Source organism: Astatotilapia calliptera, chromosome 13 (genome assembly GCF_964374335.1).
Source record: "Astatotilapia calliptera chromosome 13, fAstCal68.1, whole genome shotgun sequence".
Classification (NCBI taxonomy): domain Eukaryota; kingdom Metazoa; phylum Chordata; class Actinopteri; order Cichliformes; family Cichlidae; genus Astatotilapia; species Astatotilapia calliptera.
Genome location: NC_137434.1, coordinates 21,124,143 through 21,151,631, shown reverse-complemented (window position 1 = coordinate 21,151,631; position 27,489 = coordinate 21,124,143). Strand labels below are relative to the sequence as shown.

At 39.2% G+C, this 27,489-nt stretch overlaps 1 protein-coding gene across 1 annotated transcript in view; it reads left to right on the top strand.

Moving 5' to 3' along the window:
- The window catches only part of ryr2b (ryanodine receptor 2b (cardiac)), an 86,636-nt gene that overhangs the window by 14,163 nt on the left and 44,984 nt on the right, over positions 1-27,489 (top strand). Inside the window, exons 9-51 of the mRNA XM_080288036.1 lie at positions 1,008-1,104; positions 1,190-1,264; positions 1,602-1,758; positions 1,914-2,075; positions 2,197-2,318; positions 3,102-3,285; positions 3,363-3,498; positions 3,643-3,738; positions 3,920-4,038; positions 4,402-4,535; positions 7,841-8,082; positions 8,911-9,103; positions 9,222-9,441; positions 9,578-9,682; positions 11,364-11,467; positions 12,086-12,169; positions 12,987-13,146; positions 13,334-13,481; positions 13,951-14,159; positions 14,811-14,985; positions 15,101-15,308; position 15,368; positions 15,431-15,623; positions 16,989-17,121; positions 17,247-17,361; positions 17,530-17,690; positions 17,888-18,047; positions 19,134-19,220; positions 19,420-19,646; positions 19,809-20,022; positions 20,126-20,740; positions 20,889-21,089; positions 21,238-21,349; positions 21,463-21,603; positions 23,219-23,495; positions 23,595-23,709; positions 23,911-24,043; positions 24,252-24,355; positions 24,626-24,761; positions 25,494-25,680; positions 25,910-26,018; positions 26,853-26,973; positions 27,242-27,411. Of these exons, the coding sequence (XP_080144162.1) occupies positions 1,008-1,104; positions 1,190-1,264; positions 1,602-1,758; positions 1,914-2,075; positions 2,197-2,318; positions 3,102-3,285; positions 3,363-3,498; positions 3,643-3,738; positions 3,920-4,038; positions 4,402-4,535; positions 7,841-8,082; positions 8,911-9,103; positions 9,222-9,441; positions 9,578-9,682; positions 11,364-11,467; positions 12,086-12,169; positions 12,987-13,146; positions 13,334-13,481; positions 13,951-14,159; positions 14,811-14,985; positions 15,101-15,308; position 15,368; positions 15,431-15,623; positions 16,989-17,121; positions 17,247-17,361; positions 17,530-17,690; positions 17,888-18,047; positions 19,134-19,220; positions 19,420-19,646; positions 19,809-20,022; positions 20,126-20,740; positions 20,889-21,089; positions 21,238-21,349; positions 21,463-21,603; positions 23,219-23,495; positions 23,595-23,709; positions 23,911-24,043; positions 24,252-24,355; positions 24,626-24,761; positions 25,494-25,680; positions 25,910-26,018; positions 26,853-26,973; positions 27,242-27,411 (6,842 nt within the window). The remainder of the gene's footprint in view (positions 1-1,007; positions 1,105-1,189; positions 1,265-1,601; positions 1,759-1,913; positions 2,076-2,196; positions 2,319-3,101; positions 3,286-3,362; positions 3,499-3,642; positions 3,739-3,919; positions 4,039-4,401; positions 4,536-7,840; positions 8,083-8,910; positions 9,104-9,221; positions 9,442-9,577; positions 9,683-11,363; positions 11,468-12,085; positions 12,170-12,986; positions 13,147-13,333; positions 13,482-13,950; positions 14,160-14,810; positions 14,986-15,100; positions 15,309-15,367; positions 15,369-15,430; positions 15,624-16,988; positions 17,122-17,246; positions 17,362-17,529; positions 17,691-17,887; positions 18,048-19,133; positions 19,221-19,419; positions 19,647-19,808; positions 20,023-20,125; positions 20,741-20,888; positions 21,090-21,237; positions 21,350-21,462; positions 21,604-23,218; positions 23,496-23,594; positions 23,710-23,910; positions 24,044-24,251; positions 24,356-24,625; positions 24,762-25,493; positions 25,681-25,909; positions 26,019-26,852; positions 26,974-27,241; positions 27,412-27,489) is intronic.

The following is a 27,489-nucleotide window of genomic DNA, read 5'->3' as shown; positions in this document are numbered from 1 at the left end:
TAAAATGAATATGTACTTTCAGCTTTAATTTTAACATTAACCATTTTCATACACAGGCTCAGAATTTCAGAGAGCAGATTCAACAAATTAAAACCATAATAAATCAAGTGTGTAGTTTTAATACTTTCTCAAGTCTGAAACCATGGGGATGACAGAAGAATTGGATTTCTGTGTTGTTGTTGTTGTTTTCAGGTTTTTTGCAAATTAAAAAAAAAAAGAAAAAACAGTCTATATTTTAGACACTTTTTGTTTGTTAGTTGGTCTTGGTGCCTTTTTTTGCCCATGCATAACACTGGCTTCACAGAATTTTAATGAGGATATTGTATGTTTCTTCTCCAGCTTTTACATTCCCTTTTCCCCTCGTCATACTTCAGGTTGATCACTTATCCAAATAATGGTGGTCAAGCATTGCTCTAAATGTTTTTGGGTGTTTGTGGCAAATCTTTTTTTCCCTTTCTGATCTCGAGACTTGTTTTGCACCTTGTGGTGAACCCTCTGTTTTTGCCCTTTTGAAGTCTTCTCTTTTGTGGCAAGTCTTGGGTTATAAGATTCCTCTTTCCTGGAGAGAATTCTTCACATGACTGGAGGGGAATTTATCTATAGCATGGAAATGACTCGATCACCACTGATGTCTTCCCTGGATGTAAGGTCACTTATGTGGTGTGTGCGTGTATCTGTGTGTGTTTTTGCTTGTGCTAATGTTCCTGCTGTCTCCCTAATGGTTATATATTGTTTTGCAGCCCAAGGCCTGTTTTACTCACCACTTCACCTCTTTGACCACATGTTAGTGTGAAGGGGTTAAATAACATGTGATGTCTGTGTTTCTTTATAAAATTCTGTTTAAGATCAGTCAAAAAGAAGCTGCAAATATTCAAACTTAAGGTTAGCAGTCGCTAGAGCTTTTACTACAGTTATATAGATTACCTTTTGTGCTACTTCTGTGAAATGTTGCATGTTTTACTAACCACTTCAAAGCAATAAATGTTTTTTTTTCTTGCTGACTCTAGGATACCTGAAGGGGGGTGAAACACTTCGGCTACTCCACAGCCATAGTGACGCATGTCTGACTGTTCCCTCTACAGAGCATGGAGAGGAGCTTCAAAGGTTAGTCGAAAAGACCAGTCTCCTCCCAAGTCAGCTCGCAGAAACGTCCTTTACTCCTCTGACTATGTCTGTTTTCTTAATCTAGGATAATGCATTATGAGCTTGGATCAGTCTCCGGTCATGCCCGGTCTCTCTGGAGGCTGGAGATTCTGCGAGTTGTGTAAGTGTACAGGGAATGTGGCGTCCGCTCACTTTGAGTATCAATAAATATGTTGCTTTTAAGCGCTATTCTATTCGAGCTCTGTAGTTCTAATGTTGTTACTAGAAAATACCAGTTTAAAGACAGGTAATGTTGTACGTATTGCACCAGGTCACCACCAGCCACAGAATTTCTGTTTTTGCCTGAAAGAGTGTGCACAATTGCTAGAGTCATACTTGATGTCATTGGCCCAGAACTTAGTTTCCCATGTCCCCTGCATGCTAATAGGGATTTTGACAGTTATGAGGAATAACTAAATGTTGTGGAGTGCTTGGTTTCCTCTCTTGATGTTTTCCAGTTGGAGTGGTAGGCATACATGCTGGGGCCAGCCATTTAGACTGTGCCACGTTACTACTGGAAGATACCTGGGTCTCACAGAGGAGAAAGGTCTGCAGCTGGTTGATCGGGACAAAGCTGACATCAATACAACCTCCTTCTGCTTTCGATCATCAAAGGTGAGGGGGGATATGAGAAATACACTGGACATTTCAGTGGTGTTCTGAGTCTTTAGAGATATAGACTGTAATGTCATTTGTTTGAGTTTTTTTGTGTTTATTAAAAGAGAAAAGTTAGAAAAATAAGAATATTTAATGCCTTTTTTTGTGTTTAGGAGAAGCTTGACACCAACACAAAGACTGATGTTGATGGGATGGGAATCCCAGAGATCAAATATGGAGATTCCATTTGTTTTCTTCAACATGTAGCCTCTGGGCTCTGGCTAACATACCAAGCTGCTGATGCCAAGTCCCATATGGGTGGAGCTCAGCGAAAGGTGAACTTGTATACTCAGTATTACTATAATAAGACAATAACTGGCAGTTAACCAACAGTGTTGGACTAAAGAATCTGGCAAAAGAATCTGTTGGATATAATTGCAAATGATGTGTTTTCAGGCAATTTTGCACAGTGAAGGGCATATGGACGACGGGCTGACACTGTCTCGTTCTCAGAGGGAAGAATCTCATACTGCCAGACTAATACGGAGTGCTGTTCTCCTCTTCACTCGCTTTGTAAGGTACAGGATGCTGGATTAAGACCTTCAGTCATTTGTGAATAACTTAGCGACAGTTTTTTATAGCTGCAGTGCTGGCTTAATGCTAAATGTCACACTACATGTCCGACTGAGCGTGGGTTTACAGCATTCGCTTTGAAGATATGTTTATGATATATACATACAATCAGAAGACCAGTGATGTTATCGTCTTGGCATTGTGGCTCTGATAGGACCTCCCCGCCCTCGTGTATGCGCACATGAAAAGCTGGAGGTGGGAAGAGCAGCAGCAAGACCCTCCAGAACTAAACAAAGCAGTCAACTCAGATACAGCGTCAAGGAAGGAGCTGGGCAGATTCAAGAAGCTTAAATAGCATGCCCTCTATGACACAACAAGTTAGCTGTGTAGATGGGTATCAGCTGATGTGGGCTGACACTGAGCTCAGATGATCTGCAATGATTGCAGCTAAGCTTGACTTTGTGGGCTGCTGGAACTAATGCTTTGCTCTGTTTTTTACCTTATCTGATAATTTTGAATTGCCATGTCATAATTACAAGAAATCTGGAGGATGAGAATACTTGGGGCTCAGATACTGTCTGTCTGTCTCACATTTGGCTTTTTAAATTTTGAGTCTTTTATTTGTAAAAAATAAAATAAATTCATAGGCTAGTATAACACCTTCTGTCTTTACTCCATCGATCGAGAATAAAACAAGTTTGGCTGGTGATAGTAGCAGCAATTATAATACAAGACAATTTGGCAGACTTGTAGGTAGAGTCTAAAAACAAACTTTTTTTTTTCTTTAGGAAACTTGATGGTTTTAACCAAGAGGTAAATATCCCCTCTGTCAGCCTGCCAGTGGAGACAGTGACACGCAGTCTGCAGGATCTGATCATCTATTTCCAGCCTCCACTGGAGGGGCTAGGCCATGAAGCTAAACAGAACAGCATGGCGGCGCTAAAGAATCGACAGAACATGTTTCAAAAAGAGGTAAATCGATAAGTGTGAATGAGTCCTACATGTGCTATGCCTCACGCTTCCCTAACTGTGCCTCCCTTTCTTCTCAGGGTGTGATAGATTTGGTCTTAGATTGTATTGACCGTCTACACCAGTATAGTAGTGCTTCTCATTTTGCTGAGGCTGTTCAGAGTGACACAGGAGAGGAGTGGGAGACCATCGTCAACCATTTCTATGAGCTGTTGGGTGAGAGTAGTATAGATGGCACCATACTTATTTTTTGAAGATACCACAAATATCTCCTAATCTGTTAAGGTTCCTCTTATTATCTTATCGTCTGTTAATATTTTTGTTAATATTTTTTGTTTTTTTTGTTTTTTTCCTCTTAAGCTGCTCTGCTCCGGGGAAACCGTGCAAATTGTGCTAATTTCTCGGGTTCGCTGGACTGGCTGATTAGCAGGCTAGAACGGCAGGAGGCCTCTTCTGGTTGGTTGGATTTGCTTTGTTTTCTTCATCAGCCATTGTGGATTGAAATTTTACAGTATATATTTATATTATATTTGACATTGGTTATCGTGTGTTGTCTGGGATTTATACCTAATAGTATAGAAGCATAGAGGTAAATGCAGGTTATCATCCACACAATAACGGGCAGTTATATTTACAGGAGTCCTGGAAGTTCTTCACTGCGTCCTTGTGGAAAGCCCTGAAGCTCTCAATGCCATCAAGGAACAACACATTCAGTCTGTCATCTCATTTCTGGACAAGCTTGGATGCAACCACAGGGTAGTGTGTAGAAGGCTTTTGTGTGTATTCAATATAAAAATAAGATTGAAGTAAAGTGCATGGATAATAAGTGATGCCGAATGGCCAGTAATTTCATTATTAAGCTTTTTGGCTACAGTGGCATGTCTGCATTAATTAAAAATAAATACAAAAAGTCCTTTGTTATTATCCTAATTTTCTCTCAGAATTTGTCATTATGGGGCTTAAGCAAATTCCACATTTCTCACCAGTCTAGTAACATAGACATAGTGTTTCACTTTTAACAGCTATAATAACAGTTTCCAATCTGTTTCCTGATGTCGGATCATTTCCATTTGCTTATTGAGCTATTGCCACATGAAGAGCTGACAGGTTGTGTTCCAGGTGCTGGAGGTGCTTTGTTCTCTGTGTGTGTGCCATGGTGTGGCGGTGCGGTCCAATCAGAACCTCATCTGTGACAGTCTGCTGCCAGACAGAGATTTGCTACTCCAAACACGTCTCGTTAATCAGGTCACCAGGTAATTTTATAATCTGGTTTCCAAACAGGACCGCTTTTTGTTTTTGTGTTTTTGCCATTCCACTCATCCTTTTTACTTTGAAGTTTTCTGAATTTCTCTACATTCAGACAGAACTCTGATTTTGGATTATTGTTTTTTACTACACATAAAAATCAGATGCAAAGTAGCACAAAGAACAATATATTAAGTAGGTAGCTTTTACGGTTCTGTGCAAAAGTCTAAAGCCACCCCTCATTTCTTTATATTTTGCAATATACAGCAATTTCTCCCCAGGGTTTCCGGAGGTCTTTCAAAGTATATCTTTGGAAATTGGCTGCTTTTTCATTCATTTTCAGTCCAGTTGTTTAACCTAACCCTGCAAAAGCACCTGGATAGAAAAACCCACTGTGAAACACTTTCAATCATAGATTGGGCTCCCCAGAACCCAGACCTTGGCATTATTGAAACAGTGAGGGATCACCTCAACAGAGAACAGAACAAAAAGCATCCAGCATCCAAAGAAGGGCTTTGAATGTCCTTTAAGAAGCCTGGAGAGCTGTTCCTGAAGACTACGTAAAGAAATTATAAGAAAGTTGCATTAAAGAGTTCAGGCTACACTGAAGAATGCTGACATTCAAGCTCGTTAGAAGTATACAAACATTTTGCCTTGCATACTTTATATCCATGTATGTTTGCAGATGTTTTAATATATCAGTGCACTTATTTTTCCATTATTTTAAAGTGAAATAAATATGAAATAATGGGAGGGTGGCCGTATTTATGTTTGGCAAATAACTCAATAGGGGTTTCTTTCCCTGACTCTTCTCATGCTCGCACATGCATTTGTTTAGCTGAGTGTTATTTGTCAACTGTGGCGCTCCCACGGGCCTTGATATTCTTGTTTTTCATCTGTAAAGATGTCACATCCTTGATACTAGAAATATTTCAGATTTTTCTATAGCGTGACATTCGTTTTTTTTTTTGTTTTTTTTCTCTTTTGGATTTAATTAAATACTTTCTTTTTTCCTCCAGTGTCATCTCTTCAATTGCTGCATCATTTTTTTTATTTTACATCTGAATAGATCGGAACAATAATGTTGATGTCAGAGCTTAGATGTCTTTGTCTCACCCTCGTCTCGTGAGAGTTTGGAAAGATTACCTTAAGCCCGAGGTGGTATGACTCAACGGAGGCATTTTTTAGCCAGTTTCATCATAGTCCATGCTCTTCTTCTGTCTCTCAATATTTTTACCTGCTGTGCCAATCTGATCTTGTAGGCAGTTTCCATTTCCCTTTTCCTTTGAGCAAGTTTTTTTCTGCCCAATCTGCCCTTTCTCTGTAAGCAGCTGCCTTCTTTTATCATGCTTTTTTTTTTCCCCATCAGCAGCCCATTTCATTCCTCAGGCTTTATAGCTTATTTTGTTTCATATTCTTCACACCTGCTCAGTCCATGCCCCAGCTCTCCTTTCCTCCTAAAGCAATTTCTCATTCTATCACTTCTTGTTCCAATAAATGCTTCATTAGTACATCTGCTTTCATTCTGATTTCCTTTATCTCATCAATTTTCTTTCTTCTCTCCCTCACCTACCACAGTGTGACAGTTCTTCCAGATGCTCTCTTCTTTTTACATTATTGCCTTTAATCTATTCTTTCCATGCATTTTATCTAGCCTCAATCCAGCCTTTTATGAGTAAAACTAAAAACATGTATACTAGCTGGTATTTCAAATGCTGATTAAGTTTTTATTTACACAATAAAAGTGGCTTACTGACTTCAGTGCACTGCTTTTTTAATGGCTGGGTGCTTGGGAGTCCCATTCATAATTAAATTTCATTTGCTGGATTTACTGCTTTGACATGAATCTAAATTTAAGTCCAAAGTTTAATCAGCTGAACTTTGGAGTTGTTGGAACTGCAAACCTAATTTAAAAAAAAAAAAACTTGGGACACTGTGTAAATTGTTAATGAAAACATAATGCAGTGATTTGAAATCTCAGATCAATAGAGCATGTTTTCTAGGTTCTATTTACAGTAAAACACAGGAAACATTTCAGATGTTTAAACTGGAAAGGTTTACCAGTTTTAGAAAAGTTCATTTTGAATTTGTTGGCAACACATCAACATATCAAAAAAGGATATGTTTACTACTAAGTACCGCCTTCTCTTCTTTTAACAATAGTCAATAAACATCTGAGGGGGGGCCTGAGGAGACCAGATGCTGGATATTTTGGATGAGGAATGTTGTCCCATGCTTGTTTCATGTACAATTCCAGCTGGTCAGCAGTCCTGGATAGACTTACTTTTGTTTCAACGAGGACTAAATCTCTCCAGTGATGGTGCCGTGTTGCTGCAGCATATGTAGTATGTGGCTTAGCGTTGTCTTGCTGAAATATCCACGTCACAATTATGCCTGTTATGGTGCAATGCAGCTGAAGAGCACAGCCATCCAATGTTGAGTTTTCGCTTTGTTCTTTGTGCTTAGAGAGTCTTTTGATAATGTTATGTACTGTAGATGATGGGATATTCTAAATCTTCACAATTTTATTTTGAAGAACATTATTCTGAAATTGTTCCAGAATTTGTAGATACAATTTTTGGCTACTGAGAAACTGATGCTCTTTTTATGCCCACTCGTTTTACTTACCTGTTTCCAACAAACTTAATTAGTTGCAAAATATTTCTTCAGCTGTTTCTTTTAAGTCTTGTTTACTTTTCCAGCCTTTTGTTGTCCCGTACCAACCTTTCTGACATGTTTTGCTGCCATCAAATTCAAAATGAGCTAATATTTTTCATGAAATAGTAAAATGTCTCAGTTTAAACATTTGTTTCCCATGCTCTATAGTGAATAAAATCTGGGTTTATGACACATGCATATCGTTGCATCCTATTTTTACTTACATTTCACACAGTGTTTTATGTCATAAACAATTTCTGGCTGAGAGCACACAGCAACGTTATGCTGAAGTCTGTGGACACAAACTTAACGTTCACAAAGTTGGACTCTCTCCAAGTTAACTTGTAATTACAGACTATCAGCAGCACTTAAAAGTAAAAGCCCACTACCTGAATGTTTCAAACACTGAGCTTTGCTAATTAAGAGTGTCACAGCTTAAAAATGAGTTGTATGGGTGCACCATGTATCTAATTAAGTTGTCATATCAACGCAGAATGAATTTCACTTTTATTTGCGAGCAGACTACTCATATGCATTGTAAATTATTTCAAAATTAATTTATGATCACACCAAATACACTAAAATCTTAAAAGATGAGTTGACTGAAATTTCTCTGTCTTTTTTTGCCACATTTCTCTGCATATTACAACAACAGCATGAGGCCAAACATCTTCCTAGCTATGGGAGAAGATTCATCCCAGTATCGCAGGTGGTACTACGAGCTGGTTGTGGATCACGTCAAACCCTTTCTCACATCTGAGCCCACACACCTGCGTGTCGGCTGGGCTTGCATGAAAGGCTACCAGCCCAGGCCGACAGGCGGCGAGGGCTGGGGGGGGAATGGAGTGGGAGATGACCTCTGCTCGTATGGCTTTGATGGACTTCACCTCTGGTCAGGTGAGGATGAGCTCAAACGGCTGATAAACAGCTTGGTCTGTTTAACATTATTGTATAACACTGATCACAAGAGTTTACAGGATGAGTAAACTCCACATACTCCAAAGACAAATATCAGAGTCTGTAGCTGTTACAAACATGATAACAAGTCAGTTTGAAAAACTTAGCACATTACTTTAGTGCCACAAAAGCTACACATGGGAGGATTACCATGGCAATTAAAGCACAAAATGCATTATAATAGATCATTTTTAATTTCCTTGTTCAGAATAATTGAAATGTCTGTAGTTAGTGCAATAAAAGCTGTGACTGCAATTGCTGAGCGTCACTTAATTATCCACAGAGAACAATTAACATATTACTTTTTTCTTTCAAGTTTAACGTGGACAGAAAAGAGAGAGAGCAGTGGAGGCAATTACAATCTCAGTTTTCAGTAGTGATGATTGCACTTCATCAAAAAAATAAAAACAAAAAACAAACCTCTGTATTTTGATAAAGATTTGCTTGTGCAGCACAGACATCTCGTGTAAAACATGAAACGTGTCAACATTTTCTGGCTCGTTGCACTTTATTCTTATTTAGTGTGGACAGCAGTAGATTATCATTGATGTTTCTAATTATCAGGAATGGCTTTGCTGTGAGGCGTGTTCCTAAAGTGCCTTAATCTTTACAATATGTTTTACATTTATGAAACATTCATTTGATTTGACTTTAGTTGTAGTGTTTCCATTTAATAAAGCACAAAGCACTTGAATTCTCATTTTAAGTTGTACAGAAACATTAAAAATGTAAATATGAAGACTAATGAGTGTGTCTCCTGAATCTTAGGCTGCGTGAGCCGGAAAGTCAGCTCCCTGTTCCCTCACCTACTAAAAGATGATGATGTCGTTAGCTGCTGCCTTGACCTCAGCATTCCCTGCATCTCATTCCGGGTCAATGGTCTACCTGTGCAGGGCATGTTTGAGAACTTCAATGCTAATGGACTTCTTTATCCTGTGGTCAGCTTCTCTGCTGGAGTAAAGTTAGTATCAACACTATTATTGTTTTTTTGGGTTGTTTTTTTTTTTTATGTTTTTTTTTTCAAGAAATCCACAAAACAATAAATTTTCTCTTCCTCTTTTCTTGGAAAACAAAACAAGAGTTCGTTTTCTGTTTGGGGGAAGGCATGGAGAGTTTCGCTTCCTGCCACCTCCAGGTTATGCTTCTTGCTCTGAAGCTCTTCTCCCAAAAGTCAGACTGAAGGTACAGCTGTGTCAGGAATACATTTTGGATCATGGTGAAGGGAAACAAGAGCTTATTGGCCCCTTAGTGCCTGTCACTCCAGTTACCTTCACTCCGACAACAATAGATATCAGCAAGGTAAATCTTGTTTTACAAAGATGAAATGTTTGTATACTTAAAGTCTTTATAACTAATTTGTAGAGAATCATTTGCTCAGAGAAATGACACCATCTCAGAGTAGTTTAGCTACTTATGCAGTACTTTTACCCTACAGGTGGTATTACCTCCACAACTTGAGGACATTCGAGAAAAAATGGCTGAGAATATCCACGAGCTCTGGGTAATGGACAAGATTGATCTCGGATGGACACATGGACCAGTAAGAAAAGACACAAAATGTATAATTTTATAAAATTGCATAACTGATATGCAGTATTGTATAAAAGTCTTGATCCACCCCTCATTTCTTCATATATTTAAAGAGGAAAAGGAAAAATAAATGCACTGATTTATTGAAACATACAGATATCCATGGAGTGAAGTATGTAAGGCAAACAGAGTAAGTTTTAATAAGCTTGAAAATCAGTATTTGGTGTGACGACCTTTATTCTTCAACACAGCCTAAATTCTGTTTGGCAAGCTCTCTTGTAATTACTTTAAGTAGTCTTTAGGAAAAGTTATCCAGGCTTCTTGAAGGACATTCAACGCTCTACTTTGGATGTTGGCTGCCTTTTGTTCCTTTCTCGGCTATGATTATTGATGCCGGATGCCTAGGCTCCTGGGAGGCCAGTCCATGACTGCACTGGGAGTGTGTTTGGCATCACTGTCATGCTGAAAGATGGTATTGTATGGTGGATCAAAACCTGATGGCACTCATCTGCGTTCATAATTCCATCAGTTTTCACAAGATCCCTAACACCACTAGCTGAAATGCAGACCCAAAATGTAACAGTTTCACACTTACTGTTGTACCTTCTCCATATATACACTGATGATTATTTGAACCAAATAGCAAACGAAACAAACGAAACACAAGGAGCCAGAAACCAAAACGCAGGGAACAAAAGTCCAAAACATAACAAATCAAAAACAGCACTGACCGCGAAGCCAGCGACCGTGACGGAGCAAGTCCGGAGGCCGGCCGCGCGGAAGGCAGCACACCCTGGAAGGCAGCACACCACGACACCGTTAAGGAGGGCATCCACGATGCTGGGTCCATGTTCTGATCGCGATCTTCTGTTATGGCAGGGCTGTGTGCATGCAGGAGTGGTGGCATCCTAACAAAATTTGGATTCATTACTCCATAAAACCTGCTGTCAGTGATTTTCTGTCCATTTCTTGTGCAATTTGGCATTCCTCGGGCTTTTCCCCACATTTTCCTTCCTTAACAATAGCTTCTTGACAGCTGCTGAGAGCATTTCTGATGAGGCTTCAGCAAACAGCAGATGGATCACCTGAAGGACATGACATCTTCTGTAGATTTTTTTTTTTAAGCTTGCCAATCTTTCTTGACCCTTCACTTGTCCAGTTTCCTCAATTTATGGGCACATTGCACATCATGCCTAGATATGCCAAATTTTCAACTAATAGCTCTTTAGGAATCATCTTGTTGGTGCAGAAAATACTATTTTATACCTGTCAGCCTGTGTTATCTTTGGCATTTGTCAGCTAAAGAAATCTGAGCAAATGATGTGTTTTTGTGACCGGCTGCTAGTAACAAAGTATCTAAAATTTCAATTTAAAATTGCTCAGCTTTCTGTTATGTGTTGCCACAACACTGGTTTATCTTTTGAGTTTGGTGCTTTCTTATGGTTGAATAAATCATCGGTCAGTTTGAAGTGTCTTAAACAAGCAAGCAAAAAAAGAACATTTCTGTTAAAATGGTCAGGTACAAAGACTGTAATGCTGTTAGCTAATTTGTTTCCAAAGAAAGACTCCTTTGAAGCAAAACGTAAGGAAATGAGTCTCAATGACACTCTAATGAATCATCATTATGATTACTTTTTAAGAAATCCACATGGTTTTTGCTTGCCTTGCAAAATAACGTCTCTCTCAAACAGGTGAGGGATGAAGGTAAGAGACATGATCCTTGTCTGGTGGAGTTCTCCAAGTTGCCAGAGCATGAGAGAAACCAGAACCTTCAGATGGCACAGGACACACTCAGGTGAGCTCTGTTCTGTTTCATACAATAATAATAATAATAATGATGCAGCACGGTGGTTAGCACTGTTGCCGCACAGCAAGAAGGTCCTGAGTTCAATTCCACCGTCAGGCCAGGGTCTTTCTGTGTGGAGTTTGCATGTTCTCCCTGTGTTTGTGTGGGTTCCCTCTGGGTACTCTGGCTTCGTCCCACCATCCAAAGACGTCCAGTTTGTGGGGATAGGTTAATCGATTAATCCAAATTGCCACTAGGTGTGAATGTGGGAGTGAGTGTGAGCGCGAATGGTTGTCTGTCTCTGTGTGTTAGCCCTGTGACAGACTGGCGACCGGTCCAGGGTGTACCCCGCCTTTCGCCCTATGACAGCTGGGATAGGCTCCAGCACCCCCCGCGACCCTGAAAAGGATAAGCGGAAGCGAGTGGATGGATGATAATAATAATAATAATAAAAACCCAGTGTGCTTGATTATTATTTTCATTTAATTTTTATTTATTTATTGGAACGATTTTTATAAAAAAAAAAAGATTGTGACAGACCTTGTGCTTTTCAAATCTAATATTTAGTAATTAGTAAGTAGTGTCTGCTGCAGTAGTGAATTTTCAAAGTTTTATTCTTCATTGGAGGACCCTGCTGGCACTTGGTTTCCACATCGGATTGATGGATGATCATGCTGAGAAACACATGAAATACATGAGACTTCCTGTCAAGTAAGTGAAAATCCACTAAAAAAACAAAAATCCACTATGCAAGATTTATGCATATATCCTTTTTCTTATCTGCTTATCCAGTTTAGGGTCATGGGGTTGCTGGAGCCTATCCAAGCATAATGTAATATCATGTTTGATTTAATTTAGTCTGGTTCAGCTGTGAGTTGCATCATGTCTAAATTAAAGTAGCAGAAAAAGATAAGGACCATCTTATGGTGGTAATGGTAACTCATTTTATGAGGCTACAATAAAGAGAGGATACACAACTGCAGTTCATATTCATTTGATCTCGTATGCTTGCACTAGGAGAACATCTCACTTCAATTTCAACACTCTTCTTTGAGCCATCCTTGCAAACAAATTCTTTTTAAAACTTACAGCTTATGTCAAAGAATAGTTTAACTGCGATAAAACAGTACAACAGCACAATGAACATCACAAACCACCGCCTACTGAACACACTCTTTTCAAACGCTAACTCAAGATGTTTGAAGTGTGTATTTGTCCTTTGCAGCCTTTAGTCATATGTTGGCTCCTTTAAATTCTCTGAGAATTTTTCTTCCCCCACTTTTTAAATGCAATTTTGTTTATTTATTTATTATTTATATTTCTTTAACGTTTATTGATGTTCTGCTTTATTTGTTTCGTGCGGTTCAAGCAGGGTGTAGGCCAGGAAGGAAAAAGTGAGCATTTTGTTTACTCAAGGCAGTTGAAAGTATTTTATACAGGAATGATACAAAAATACTGTTTAACATTCAGGAACTGTAACTGTGATCCTGTCACATCTCTGTCTTTTTTGCTTTGTTTTCTGTCTTAGGTATGAGCAGATGACTGGCTACAGGCCTGCTCCAGTAGACCTGAGCCAGGTGTCTCTGAGCTCAGACCACGAGGAAGCAGTTAACTTGCTGGCGGAGAATGAACACAACGTATGGGCCAGAGAGAGAATCAAACAGGGATGGACTTATGGAGCGCAACAGGTTTATGTTCTGTGCTGGATTACTTCAGTTTGTTTCATTTTACACAAAAGTACTTTTTCCAGAGTGTTAAAATAGTTATAATATACTTTATATAGATATTCATATAGGAGCAAAAGGTTATACCATGAGATAATTGTATAGCGTCAAACATAGTTGCCCTTCTTGCTCCTTGCGTCTGTACTTTTAGGATATAAAAGCAAAGCAGAGCCCTTACCTTCTGCCCTACAGCCTTCTTGATGAAAGAACTCGGAGAGTGGGAAGAGAGAGTGTCAGAGAGGCTGTCTGTACCCTGCTGGCATACGGCTACAGCCTGGAGCCCCTAAACCAGGAACACAGTATGTTTCAAAGATCTGTTATAAAACTGTAGCTTAGTGCACATCATATGTAAGGTAATCGGTGTAAGTTCAACTGCGATATATTAACAAAGTAGTAAACAAAGGTTTATTTGTATATTAATCATACTGCAGTATTTGTCACCATTGTTTTCCCAGAGGGATTTTGTTCTACAACGCTTTTCCCAAAAACGAAACTTGGGGCGTTGTAGAAAATGTAAATAAACCTAGATTGCTAGGATTTGCAAATAATCTTTAGCACATATTTATGTAGAAAATAATCTAATGAATGTTAAACATGACAAATATATTTTTATTACATGTTTATTTATTTAGACATATGTGTAGATGTAGGGTTTTGATGATTAGTGGGGATTTTCTGCTGTCTCTTACATTGTATCCAGCATTCCAACTTTTTTGGAAATACGTTTATGGCAAATAACAATATGTTTCCTGTTTCTTGGCTTTACAGCTACATTATCAAAGCCATGTTTCTTCTCTGCTGAGAAATGCAGAGTGTTCAGACCAGATAAATCATATGCTGTGACCCAGGGGAAGTGGTATTTTGAATATGAAATACTGACAGCAGGGAATATGAGAGTGGGCTGGGCCCGACCAGGCTGTACCCCAGATAAAGAGCTTGGCTCAGATGACCAAGCATATGTCTTTGATGGATTTGAGGTGAGATATAATTAAATTTGACATTTCTTACTTTGACTACTGACCATTACAGTAGCTGAATGGGAATCGGCCCAAATTATAATGGCTTTGTTAATGCATATTTATTTATTTTCATCTTTTTTGAATTTACTTAACTAATAAACTTTAATTAACTGTTTTTTCTTGCTATATAACTATAACTGAGACTAGGTGACGTTTTAGAGAGCAGACAGAAGGAGATATGTAGGCACAGACAAGTATCTATTGAAAGAAACTGAAACATTAGTTACTTTTTTTGGACCTTCTAATGTCTGCATATTGTGTCACGTTAGTTGCATATCCTTGCAGTGACTCCTGACCTCATATTGTTGGTTGACCAACACAGAAGGTCTCAGTTACTCCAAAGCTGTGTTGATATGATTAATTAAGATCAAACAGTTCCAATTTTTAGTGATTTGTTTTCCATACGTATCATATTTTGGTACTAACATGTGGTATATGGATTATTAAAAAAATGTAGAGTTTTTAGATAACTCTTCAAATAGATAGCAGTAACCTCATGCAAAATATACTTTATGACATGTCTTGTATTGGCTCTTCTGGGTTGTTTTTTTTTTTTGCCTTTGGCTTTTTGCACTTGTCTCTTTCCTTCTAACTCAATGTTGCTTTCAGGCTCAGTGGTACCATCAGGGCGGCGAGCCCCTGGGACGTCCATGGCTGAGAGGTGATGTGGTGGGTTGCTTGGTGGACATGGATGAATGCACCATGATGGTTACGCTCAATGGAGAGCTGCTGTTTAATGACAGAGGATCGGAGCTGACTGCCAAGGACTTTGATATTAGAGATGGTCTGTAAAAGTTTTTGGCTTTATACTTTCTGCTGCATTTTGATATAGCTTTACTATACCTTTATTTAAAAGTCTAATATCGGAAAACTATATTGCCACTTCCCGTGTCTTCCAGGCCTATTACCTGTGGTTAGTGTTGGGGTGAACCAGGTGGGGAGGCTGAATCTGGGACGCCAAGTAGGCTCTTTGCAATACTTTACTGTGTGTGGCCTGCAGGAGGGGTATAGACCTTTTGCCATCAACATGGCCAGAGACCCAGCTCTGTGGATGAGTTGGAAACAGCCGCAGTTTACCTCCATACTACCTGATGATCACTATTTACAGTTAAACTTACCATATATACAAGGTTTCCTTCACCCATCTACAGACCTTGATGACCTAGAGTTGCTAGTAGTGGTGATCAGTTAACACTGATCCTGAAAACCTTGCTCAAATCTTTTTCAAGGTTACAAGAGTCAGTGGCTCAGCAGATTCCTTATCCAGCCTGAGGGTCTCCCAGTGTATGCAACCGCACCATGGTGGAGAAAGTGAGATGGGCTATTATCGCCTCAGCATGTCTGTCGGATGTGCTGCTGTCCTCAGAAGCCCACCAGGGGGGGTGCTTCCTGTGGCCTCCAGTGCTCTCTCTCCAAGCTCAGGTTTATTGATGTTATATACAGTATGTTCAAGTTTGAAATCTTTTTTTGAGAACATGTTACATCGGACCACATTAAAGCTCTGTTTAGTTTGACATAATTTCAACAAGCATGGGACAAACCTAAGGCGGCGTGGGAAGGGGAGGTTGGAGAACTCATGTCAGAAGACATCTGGAAGAAAGCCATACAGCGTATACATACGTCTTCTCTCTGTATTAGACATGGCCTGATTCAATTTAAGGTCGTCCACAGGCTCCACTATTCTAATGACAGACTGTCTAAACTGTACCCTGATGTTGCACCGAATTGTCCTAGATGTGATTACTCTCCTGTTTCTTTGGGGCACATGTTTTGGTCATGTCCCTCCCTGTATGGTTTCTGGACATCAATTTTTCAATCACTGTCAGCTATATCGGGTGAAACACTGCGGCCTGACTCTTTGATAGCTATCTTCGGTGTACCTCGGGAAGAGCTGAGACTCTCTCCCCTCCACAAAAACGCAATAGCCTTTGCCTCGTTGCATGCCCGCCGTCTGATACTGCTGAGCTGGAAGGCGTCGAACCCTCCTTCCTACGTCCATTGGATTAGAGAGGTGATGTTGGGATTAGCTCTGGAAAAAATTAGGTATACCGTGCGCGGCTTGGAGAGTAAATATGACAAAACCTGGTCACGGTTCATAACTCATGTCAAGAGTCTGTCTTTTGCCTGATTTATTGTTCTTTACTTGTTGGTAATTTATGCTCTTGCTCTCTTCTCGGACTGCTGTCCATAGTCTCCTCAATGCCCGTACTTTGACTGTTGGGATTTCTTTATTCCCTTTTTCTTCTTTGTTTCTTCTCTCATGTGCCGGGGTCCGGCTGTTGGTGCTATAATGACTGTCACAGATTGGTTTGAGTGTTTCTCCTTTTTTTTTTTTTTTTTTTTTTTTTGTGTTGTGTGTATTGTGCTTCCTGGTTGTGGGGATGCCACCTGGATGGGGGTGGGGGGTAGGGTTCGCAACTTTTGTAAGAAATTCTGGACTGTTTTGTTGGAAAACTATAAATAAAGTTGTAAAAAAAAAAAAAAGATGCACAATTTGCTGGATTAAGACGCAATTGTTGCAGTTTTACCTCTGTTAACATCACAGTGGATTTTAAATAAAATAACTAAGACATAATTTCAACAAGCAAATATCTCTAGACCTGAATCAAGATCTGTTGTTATTATTATTAGGCTACTGGGAGAAACAGTTAGTGTGGGTGACTTGCATAGCTGCAGCTATCCAGATTATCCACTGTCTATGCTATTGATATTCTGCCATTATGACCTTGATGAGCCTGCTTAAGCTCCCAGGGGCCCTGCTGTAATTAATGCCTGTTGTCCTTTTAGAAAGGAAAGAGCAGGAGGAGGTGGACTCTGACTTTGAGGTGCTGATGAAGTCAGCCCACAGCTATGCTGGTTCAAGAGATGAGCTCAACTATAAAGATCATAGTAACGACAAAACATCAAGACTGAAACAGCGGTAGGTGGTAGAGAAAGGAAAATGAAGAAAGTATGGAATGAGGGTCCATCTCCTTTAAAATTGAATGCAAAATAACACAATAACTGTGCTTTGCTGAAATTAATTTGCGTTTCTTTGTCTGTAAGGTTTATGCTGAAGAAGACCAAACCAGGCTTAGTCAGCAGTAACTCATCTGCACGGCTCCTCGAAGACGTTGTAGTCGACAAGGATAACTATGATCACCTTATCCAGAGCTCCAGAGTAAGGCTTTATCTTCTCGTCATCATGTGAAAATACACAATACAAAACTAATTGTAATGCAGTGTGCTTCACTTCTTTGCCAGCACGTATAATTACCTGCCGCAATAAAACTGTTGAATGCAAGATGCAAATACCAAACAGTGACACCAACTAACCTTTCTGTTTCAGTATTACTACTCAGTGCGGGTTCTTCCAGGCCAGGAGCCATTCAATGTGTGGGTAGGCTGGGTGACCTCTGACTTTCATCAGCATGACATGACATTTAACACTGACAATGTCCACACTGTGACTGTCACCCTTGGAGATGACAGTGGCAAAGTCCAGGAAAGGTTGGTGAACAACAAAACAGTTTTATTTAGTATTTTAGGTGACTGTATCAAGAATTTTGAATTTTGACTGAATAGAGTTGGGGTTTTTTTCATAATTATCCTTCATCTGCTGTAATTACTATATTTACTGCAGAGGTGTTATATTGCAGTGTGCTGTAAATTTCCATTAAACAGACAATACCCCTCTGTCTACATAGTGTAAAGCGGTCTAAATGCTATATGGTTTGTGCTGGAGAGGCAACAGGCCTGTCTCAGAGTCGGAGAAGCACAGGATTGGAAATTGGCTGTTTGATTGACACAACCACTGGTCTGCTTACATTTACCTCCAGTGGAGTGGAGATGGCCACTTTCTACCAAGTAGGTCACACAACAAACTGTGTGCTTTTTTTAATGTATTTTTTACTTTAATAAATTTAAGTTTTATGCATTATGTCTCATACTGTTCGATATAACGATATATATCGGATGACGATATCAAAACGTCTATCATTTCATATTACTCTATAGTTTGTTTCGTGATTTCGCAAAATAACCTGTTTACGGCAATATTTTTTCATCATTTTGATGGTCACTGTAATTTCTTAAAGTTCTCTCTTTCTCTTATAATTAAAATAAGCACACTACGGACGGACAAGCGACTGTTTTTATGCGTTGTTGTTAGCAACAACGACGGTAAAACCATCGCGTGGCTCCGCCGTCTGCTTGTTTATTTTCCACATAAACCTTTCACAATAAAGCTGAAGATCCTGTTGAGATTTTTCAAAATAAACTGAATCACGTGAAAGAGTACGCAGAATGTTTACAGATGAGAAGCAAAAAAGAGCTGTCAGGTGCTAAAAAATAAACCTTAGACTCAAACGTTAGAACAGGCTTTTCCCTGCAGCACGCCGTGTAAATACTCACAAAGAAAATGTCTAAAAATGTAGTTTCATGCATTGGTCAAAACACTTGACTCCAGGTAAACGACTAGCTAGAAAAAAAGACTTCACGCATATCGAGTTGCCCGAGATTTACAGAATTTACAGAAAATGTAACATTTTTGTGATATATATATCGTTGTCGGGACATGAGATTTTGGTCATATCGCACAGCCCTACTATGTATGTAACACTTGGGACTGAACTTGCCCATATGGAAAAGAAATAGTAAAAACATATATGATTTACTCATGAAAGTGGCCACTTTCTCATTACTTTCATATTTTTTTTTTAGTAAGCATCCAAAACATACAAGTTTCATTATATAATCCTTCAAGGGATCTTATATGTGTTTTAACTCTTGTATGCTTTTCATACAAGTTTCACACAAGACAGATACAAACTTTATAAGATTTATATATATCTTTTCCATATGGGTGGGGCTGCTAATGTTATAATGTCAGTAACAGGCAAGTTGTTGGACTGCATTATTAAACTGAGCATAAACTGTTTCCCTGCAAATCAGGTGGAGGCAAGTACAAAGCTCTTTCCTGCTGTTTTTGTCAAACCCACCACCAAAAACATGTTTCAGTTTGAACTGGGACGCATCAAGGTAATTCAACTTTCATTATTAAACCTGGCTAAGATACTTTTTATTTTTTTAAGCAGGTTTTGCTTATTTTGTGGACAAATTTGAAGAGTAATAAATTACAACGCAAGATGTTAGCCTGAACTTCAGTTTGTTTTTCATACCATCCTAAAAGTATCATGTATGACATAATTTCCTTTATTTGTCTTCTTCTCGAATCCAGAATGTGATGCCACTGTCCTCAGGTTTGCTTCGGAGCCAGTCAAGGAATGTCACTCCTCAGTGTCCTCCTAGGGTTCAGGTCCAGTGGCTGAGGCCTGCTTCATGGACTAGAGTACCAGACAGAGCACTGAAAGTGTTGGTTGATCAACCAGATGAATGTCACGGCTGGAGAATTCAATGCCGTGAGCCCTTACAAGCCATGATCCTTCACATTCCTGATGAAAACAGGTTAAGAAGACAGGATTTGATCTTTTACAGATTTAAGAACAAAGAAATATTTTCAAGAAAATAAAGAAATTTTGTTCCAAATGATGTTGGTGCAAAAGCTTTAATTAGATTTAGGGTTAATAACAGTGAAGTTGCATTTGCTTTTTGATGCTATTCATGTAGGTGTGTTGACATTTTGGAACTGTCGGAGCTTGATGACCTCTTGACCTTTCACAACAATACCCTCCTGCTCTACTGCTCTTTATGTGCTCTTGGCAACACCAGAGTTTGCCATGCCCTCTGCAGTCATGTGGACCAGTCGCAGATTCTTTATGCTATTCAGGATCCCTACCTCCCTGGCCTGCTCCGGTCTGCATTTTATCAGCTGCTTTTTCAGGTGACTGCTTGTTGGAGGTTAGATAACATTAACTGACAAAAGAATAAGTACGTCCTGGTCTTTGGAGAATATCTGAATACATTTTATTGTTTTTGTCCTCAAGGTTTTCCTCAGCAGCTACACCACAGCCTGTCTTATGATGAACCATGAATACATAGTTCCTATGACTGACCAAACCAGAGAAATCACCCTTTATCCCAGTCCTATTAATGGTGGGGATAGACAACCTCCAGAGGGAATACCAAGTGCTAGCTGTAGCACATCCCTTAAACCTCAGATGCATTTTTCAACTCCTTGCTTTATCAGAAGCGATTGCATAGAAGGAGCTAGTGCACTGGAAATAGCCTGCAAAGACAGCCCAGAAATCCCTCTGGACGTTTTAAAGAATCTTACCGTGGAGATGCTGACTGCTGCAGTTTGGGCTGTGGGTCAGGATGTAAGGGATCCTGCAGGAGGCAATTTCGAACTTTTGCTTGTTCCTTTATTAAGACTTTTCTACAGCCTCTTGGTTATGGGGGTGTGTAGGGATGAAGACTTAGGGAAGATTCTTAGACTCATGGAGCAAGGTGCATTTGCAAGGCCTGGAACACCCATAGGGAAGTTGGAAGAAGAAACTAGTGATGATGAAGAAGAGCAGAAAGGAGTGATCACTGAAGAAAGTTACACTGTTAAACAAGGACTTCTTCAAATGAAGCTTCCAGAAGCTGTCAAACTTGAGGTGAACCAATCTGCAAAAAAATGTTTTTTTTGATAATGCTCTTTCTTCTCTGTGGGTCACTCGGGATTAGCTTCATGTGCTGTGTTGTTTGAATCCTTTAAGTATGTTTAAAATTAGCCATGAAGGACTGCTTTATTTCTTTTTCTAGCTCTGCCACTTGCTGTCCTACCTGTGTGACTGCCAGGTTCGCCACAGGGTAGAAGCTGTGATTGCTTTCTCCGACAGCTTTGTTGGCCAGCTGCAGGAGAACCAGCGGTTTCGCTACAACCAGGTCATGCAGGCGCTCAACATGTCTGCTGCCCTCACTGCTCGCAAGACAAAGGAGTTCCGGTTACCACCACAGGAGCAGGTTGCACGATATGAATACTAACTAAAAGGATAAAGTTATAGCATTTGTTTTGCATTGGTTTATGTAATGTAGCTGTAACTCTGAAGAAAGCATGTAACACACACTTGCTGATTGTCTATAAATATTGTAATCTCTCACCTGACTAAAGATCAATATGCTGCTGACCTTCAGAGAAGATGCGCAGCAGGAGAACTCTCCGTGTCCAGTGGAAATCCAGGAGCTTCTTCAAGACTTCCATCACCTTCTCGAGACACACTGTGGTTGGAACACAGCTTATCTTTGACTGATTGAATTTTTATTGAGCTAGGGAATTATAAAAACGCTCCAAGAAAGCACTGATTAAATCCCATTTTATGCTGTTGTCATTCTACAGGCATTGATTTGGCCAGCACCTCAGAGGATGAAGAGGATGCAGAGATGTCTCTAAAAGAACGACTTCTCTGTCTTGTGGCGAGAGTCTTTGGCAGTAATAAGTCATCAATGGATATAGACGGGTGTTCTTCACATAGCCCCAGTGAATACAAGTTGTTTTTTCTTACTTTGCACATTTTGCTGTCCTGTTGCATTTTATCACCTTTATAAGTCATTTTATTTAACTGCACCTGTGATCACGCAGCATGTTTTTGGTTACTAACAAACCATACAAACATAATGTTGGTGAAGGAGATGTTATATTAGGCCATGCCTAGTTTTGATGTCATTACGCATAGAATGAATGTGTTGCATATAACTTAAGTGATAAGTAACTTATTGCTCAGTTGCTTCCTGTAGAAAGTAATTTGACACATAACTTAAATTACACCTGTTTTACCCTGTAATGTGGCGTGTTTGTGGCATTGTCACATAATTACCATTTAACTATATAAACCTCAAGTGTTTATGATGTTTAAGTATGAATACATAGCTGATAGCAAAGTTGAAAACCAGCTTCGTAAGACCTCTTCATAATCATCATCACAGCAATCTGGAAATATCTATCGTGTTTTCTACCACAATGTTGTCAGTTCTAGTTGAATTAAATAGAAAGGGTAGCTTGCCATCAAGAAATGCACTTTCTAGGTCTATAGCACATCCAGTTTAAACACAATAGAGAAAAAAAAACTAACCTGAAGAAAGTCACGAAAAACTATTATAAGCTGTTGATTGAGTCATTGATTGATGTTAGACTACGTTAAGTCTCAAAGCAAAGTTTACATCAAATAGGGTTTGTCTCTACAAAAATGTCAAACATCAAAGAAAAGGAAGGTTCATAAGTTTGACCATTTGGCTTGTAATTTAACATAAGCTGCATCAGAAAGGCCATTAACCATTACCACAACCACAAAATCTTAGAGATTAAACTGCTTCATTCATAATGCTGCCCAGTAACAGAATAGCCATTGGTAGCAGGAGGTAAACAGGCTCAAAGGAATTAAGCCAGGGAGACAGGAAGAGACCCTATGATGTGGAAACTTGAACCCTGGGAGCAGTCTGGTTTTAGCAGATTTTAAATTGGTTACAAACATTCCCAGCTAGAAATAAAGCCTACAGTTCTACAACGCTGATCGTTCATCGCTGCTTTTGTTTAGATCAAGCTCTGGATGTTTGGCTGAGGCTGGTTTACACTCTGCCTAAACATGAGTCTGGGTTCTGCTCTAGCTTTGTGTTATCTTTGCAGATGCTTGCAAAGAATTGTGTTATCAGCAGGTGTTTATAACCGAGATACAGTTTGCACTTTACCCACGGGTTTTTGTCCTTTAGTGCACAACAAATGAAAGAAGTGTTCATTTTTCCACTTCTAATAAGTTGTAGACTGCGCCACTGCTTTTCTCTCCTGCACGTGAACTGAAGTCCCCTGATTGCAGTGCAAGCGTGTCTGTCCACTATGCATATAACTGATGAATCTTTAGAACTCAAGTAAAAACATGACAAAACATGACAAAGTAAAACTATCACAGTACCCCAACACTGGCAATGCAATATTTACTGTAAGTGACATAATAACAAAATTGTTATTACCTAATAAATGACATTTCCAATGTGTTGCTATATCACACACATCAATTAATCAATTTGTCATTTAAACACAGATAATAGGATTTCGAGCCTGTCCTTTTATCTCTGCTTCTCACCTGGTGTTACTCTTTCAGAGTCCCTCAAAAAGATGATCTCTGAAACAATGGTGCACTGGGCTCAAGAAAGTGAGATTGAGGACCCTGAACTAGTCAGTGCTATCTTCTCATTGCTGCACCGCCAGTATCAGGGCCTCAGGGGCCTAATGGAAGGACCCTTATTCAAAGCTTATACCATCAAGCAGTCGTCACTGGAGGACACCATGGCACTCTTGTCCTCCTTGGGCCAAATCCGCTCCCTCCTCAGTGTTCGCATGGGGAAAGAGGAAGAGAGGTTGATGATCAGACGACTAGGGTAAGAATGATTAGTTGCTCTTGTATAATTTATTAGTGTCCAAGTTTCCATTACCATGTGGTGCCACAAGTTTTCTTACATTTTTGGTAACATCTACAGAGATATCATGAATAATAAAGTTTTCTACCAACATCCAAACCTAATGAGGGCATTGTCGATGCATGAGACTGTGATGGAGGTGATGGTCAATGTTCTTGGAGAAGGGCAAATAAAGGTGAGAAAATAGCTCAAATGTATAGAAATAATGTGGAGGAAAAACATGAAATCAAAGTTTAGATGTTTATTTTTAGTTTAAAGGTTGGAGTTCAAATTAATTTCTCTTGTGGCTAATTTGCATGATTCAGTCTAATCACTCAGCGTCTGCCCCTTTACAGTTTGCTTTCTCTGTGTGCTTGTTTTAATTTACTATTTCTAGGAGATTACCTTTCCTAAGATGGTTGCCAGCTGCTGTCGATTCCTGTGCTATTTTTGCCGTATCAGCCGACACAATCAGGGAGCCTTGTTTGACCACCTCAGCTACTTATTGGAAAACAGCAGTGTCGGGCTAGGTAAATGTCAGTTTCTCTGCTATATAATCTCACTGGTCTTTTGTAAAGACCAAACTTGAAACATTTTTGATTGTAGTTTACTGAAAATATATAGAAGTAAACTACACCGATATACATTATTGTGTTTTGCCCTTATACTAATAGCCTGGCATTATGGAGAGTTTGAGCCCATGTTTCAGTTGTTTTATGTTTTTTTGTTTTTGCAAAGCTTCACCGTCCATGCGTGGATCCACTCCTCTGGATGTGGCTGCAGCTTCAGTTATGGATAATAATGAATTGGCCTTATCACTGAGGGAATCAGACCTGGAGAAGGTAACTCTGTATTGACCAGAAATGTTACAGTCCATTAGTCATTCTGTAGACAGTATACTGGCTTCCTTCATGTCAATAATAATGTATAATTAATAAATATGATTCAAGGTGCAGGGGAAATGCAGCACTATATATAGACAGTGGAGCTTAAATATAATAAATATATTTATAATATTAAAGTTCAGTTTCTAAGAAAGCTATAATGTTAAGAAAGAGATTCAGCTTGAGCAAATAAGTACTTATTGCTGATAAATCTTATCTTTTTTCCAGGTGGTTCTGTGCCTTGCTGGCTGTGGTCTCCAGAGCTGTCCAATGCTAGTGGCAAAAGGTTATTGCGATATAGGGTGGAACCCTGTGGAGGGCGAGCGTTATCTGGATTTTCTACGTTTTGCTGTCTTCTGCAATGGTAAATTAAAGATTTAAGTTTTCATTTTTAGTATATTTGTTCATACTGTATTTTTTTTAAAATATGAAAACATGGACTAAAAGGTCACCCTGATATTTGCAAGTTACACGTGAGTCGTTACATACATTTGGCTGGCTCGATTATGGTATTTGATCTGTCACACGAAAATTTTTAGCTTGCCAATTTAATAAAAAAAGTGCAAGCTTAATTAATACTAATAGAGTATACTGTATAATATACATTTAATTCTTATATACATTTCATTTGCAGAGCATGCAGGTCATTTATTGCTTCTGAAACTTAAAACACAGTGTTGATAGGAGCAAAATGCTAATTTAAAAAGGAACAAGAGGCTGCAACATGTCACGCTCCTAATTAAGCTGCAGTATTTGCACTAGAGGTAATTCACTCTGCTATTGATTTTCCTTAGTCTGAAGCGGTGCCCAAAAGTCATCTGTTCAAATTGCCCTTGAGGCTGTTGACAGTTCAGCCAAATGGCAATGGCTTTCTGTACCAAGTGCTCCTCAGTATTTACAGCTTAACCTCGTCTCTGTGCAGCACTTGAGTTGTGCAGTATATTGTTTTATATCACTCTACAGAAGATATATAACATTTTTATCCTCTAGCTGTTTAAATTGATCAGTTTTCTTTGTGAGAGTCTTTGTTAATATATTTATTGTTATGGCAGATATTGAAGAATAAAAATCAAAGCTGTGCGTTGATTGGTCACAGGTGAGAGTGTCGAGGAGAATGCTTATGTGGTGTTGAGGCTATTGATTCGTCGACCTGAGTGTTTTGGCCCTGCGCTGCGAGGTGATGGGGGAAATGGTCTCTTAGCAGCCATGGAAGAAGCCATCAAGATCTCTGAAGACCCTTCTATGGATGGCCCTTGTACCAATTATCATTCCAACAGAGCGCTGTCAGTATCAGATATATGCAGTCACATAATTTAAAAAAAAAATATTTAAAATGGACTTAGAAATATTGTAAATCCAGAATCAGTGGAAGTAACTGTAACAAGCAACAAAAGAATCTGTACACATTAGCTTCTATCTGTAGAGGCCACCAGTAATATATGTTGATAATCCGTGATAGATAATATCAGGTCATTGCAGGCTTTTGATTGTTATGATTGTGTCCTGTAATAGAGATGTTGTCCAAGACAGCGATGATGATGTCATTCACATGGGGCACGCCATCATGACCTTCTACTCAGCTCTTATTGACTTGCTCGGTCGCTGTGCTCCGGAGATGCATGTAAGTGTTCCCTTAGCTATCATCAGCTCTTCCACATCAATATCTACTCATGTCTCAACCAATAAAGCCTAATGAAGAGAGTCTGCAAACTTCTGTTAAAAGAATAAACCTCAGACAAAAGTGTGCATTTTAGATGCTGCATTGCATTTTGCCTAATATTTATTATGTAACCCACACTTGGTCACAGGTTTTTTAATGTTTTAAAGATATTCTCAGACCTAGTTTGGACTTACTCTAATAGAGATTGTTGTCCCTTGTTGGCCAACATTCAGTATACTGCAATAAGCCATTAAAGACAGATTTACTGGTCAGGTCCTATTATTCATATTGATGATAGAGTACCCAGCCTTGATTTGGAAAACCCTCAACAGGGTGAATAAATGAAATGGTGAACATTGCATCAGCTCCTCGAGCCATCAGATTTTGAGCGTGTCTACCTGACTGAAAGTGTCTGAAAACATAGCGCCAAAGTGCACAGGTGAATTAAAAGAAGGGGACTTTTTGTGCATCAAAGGCACATTGATGTTCTTTATATAAAGTACATTAAGATATTTAAATGCAATAATGTCAGTTTAACTGTATTTTTATATATTGACAGTGAATAACACCAGTAATTATTTTTTTAAATTAAATACATGTTAATTTTGACTGAAAGGTGAATTTAAAAATAAAATCGAAAGTAACTCACAGGACGAGTCAGTATGAGGTTAAAAAACAGGTTATCATATGTTATGACACTGAAATTTTGTAACACTTATGACCAGTTATTTTATTAATTTGTATTGTGAAAGTTGTTGTTATTATGTCTTGAATGACTATTTTATTTTTGTACAGTTAATTCAAGGAGGCAAAGGAGAGGCAATCCGTATCAGGGCCATTCTGAGGTCTCTCATCCCTATTCAGGATCTTCAGGGAGTCATCAGCATCTCCTTTCAAATCCCTTCAGTCTCTAAAGGTTGAATAGGCCACATTGGCCAGACTTTGGCAGCTGTGGCTTTTTTCTAACTCATTAGACATTGATGCCTCACTCCACAATCGCTGTGGAAAAATAGTGGAGGTGGACGGAGGCAACTGAGGCTAAGCGCCTTATCAGATATTAGACAGTCCCAAACCATTCTTTCACACAGAGAGATGGGACCACATAGTTTTCACAGTAGATGTAAAGTACATAATATGTTAATATGACCTTGGTCATCAGATCTAATCTTGTCTTGCTTTTCCAGATGGTGCATTGGTTGAGCCTGACCTATCTACAGTGTTCTGCCCAGACCACAAAGCAGCCATGGTGCTGTTCCTGGATCGGGTTTATGGTGTTGAGAGTCAGAGTTTTCTTCTCCACCTTCTAGAAGTTGGCTTTCTGCCTGACCTTCAGGCAGCTGTCTCTCTTGACACTGTAAGCTGAGAAATATTCATTTTTGTTTTCCATTAAACTCTATAACATCCACCACTTCTTATGTAATCTGGGGAAACT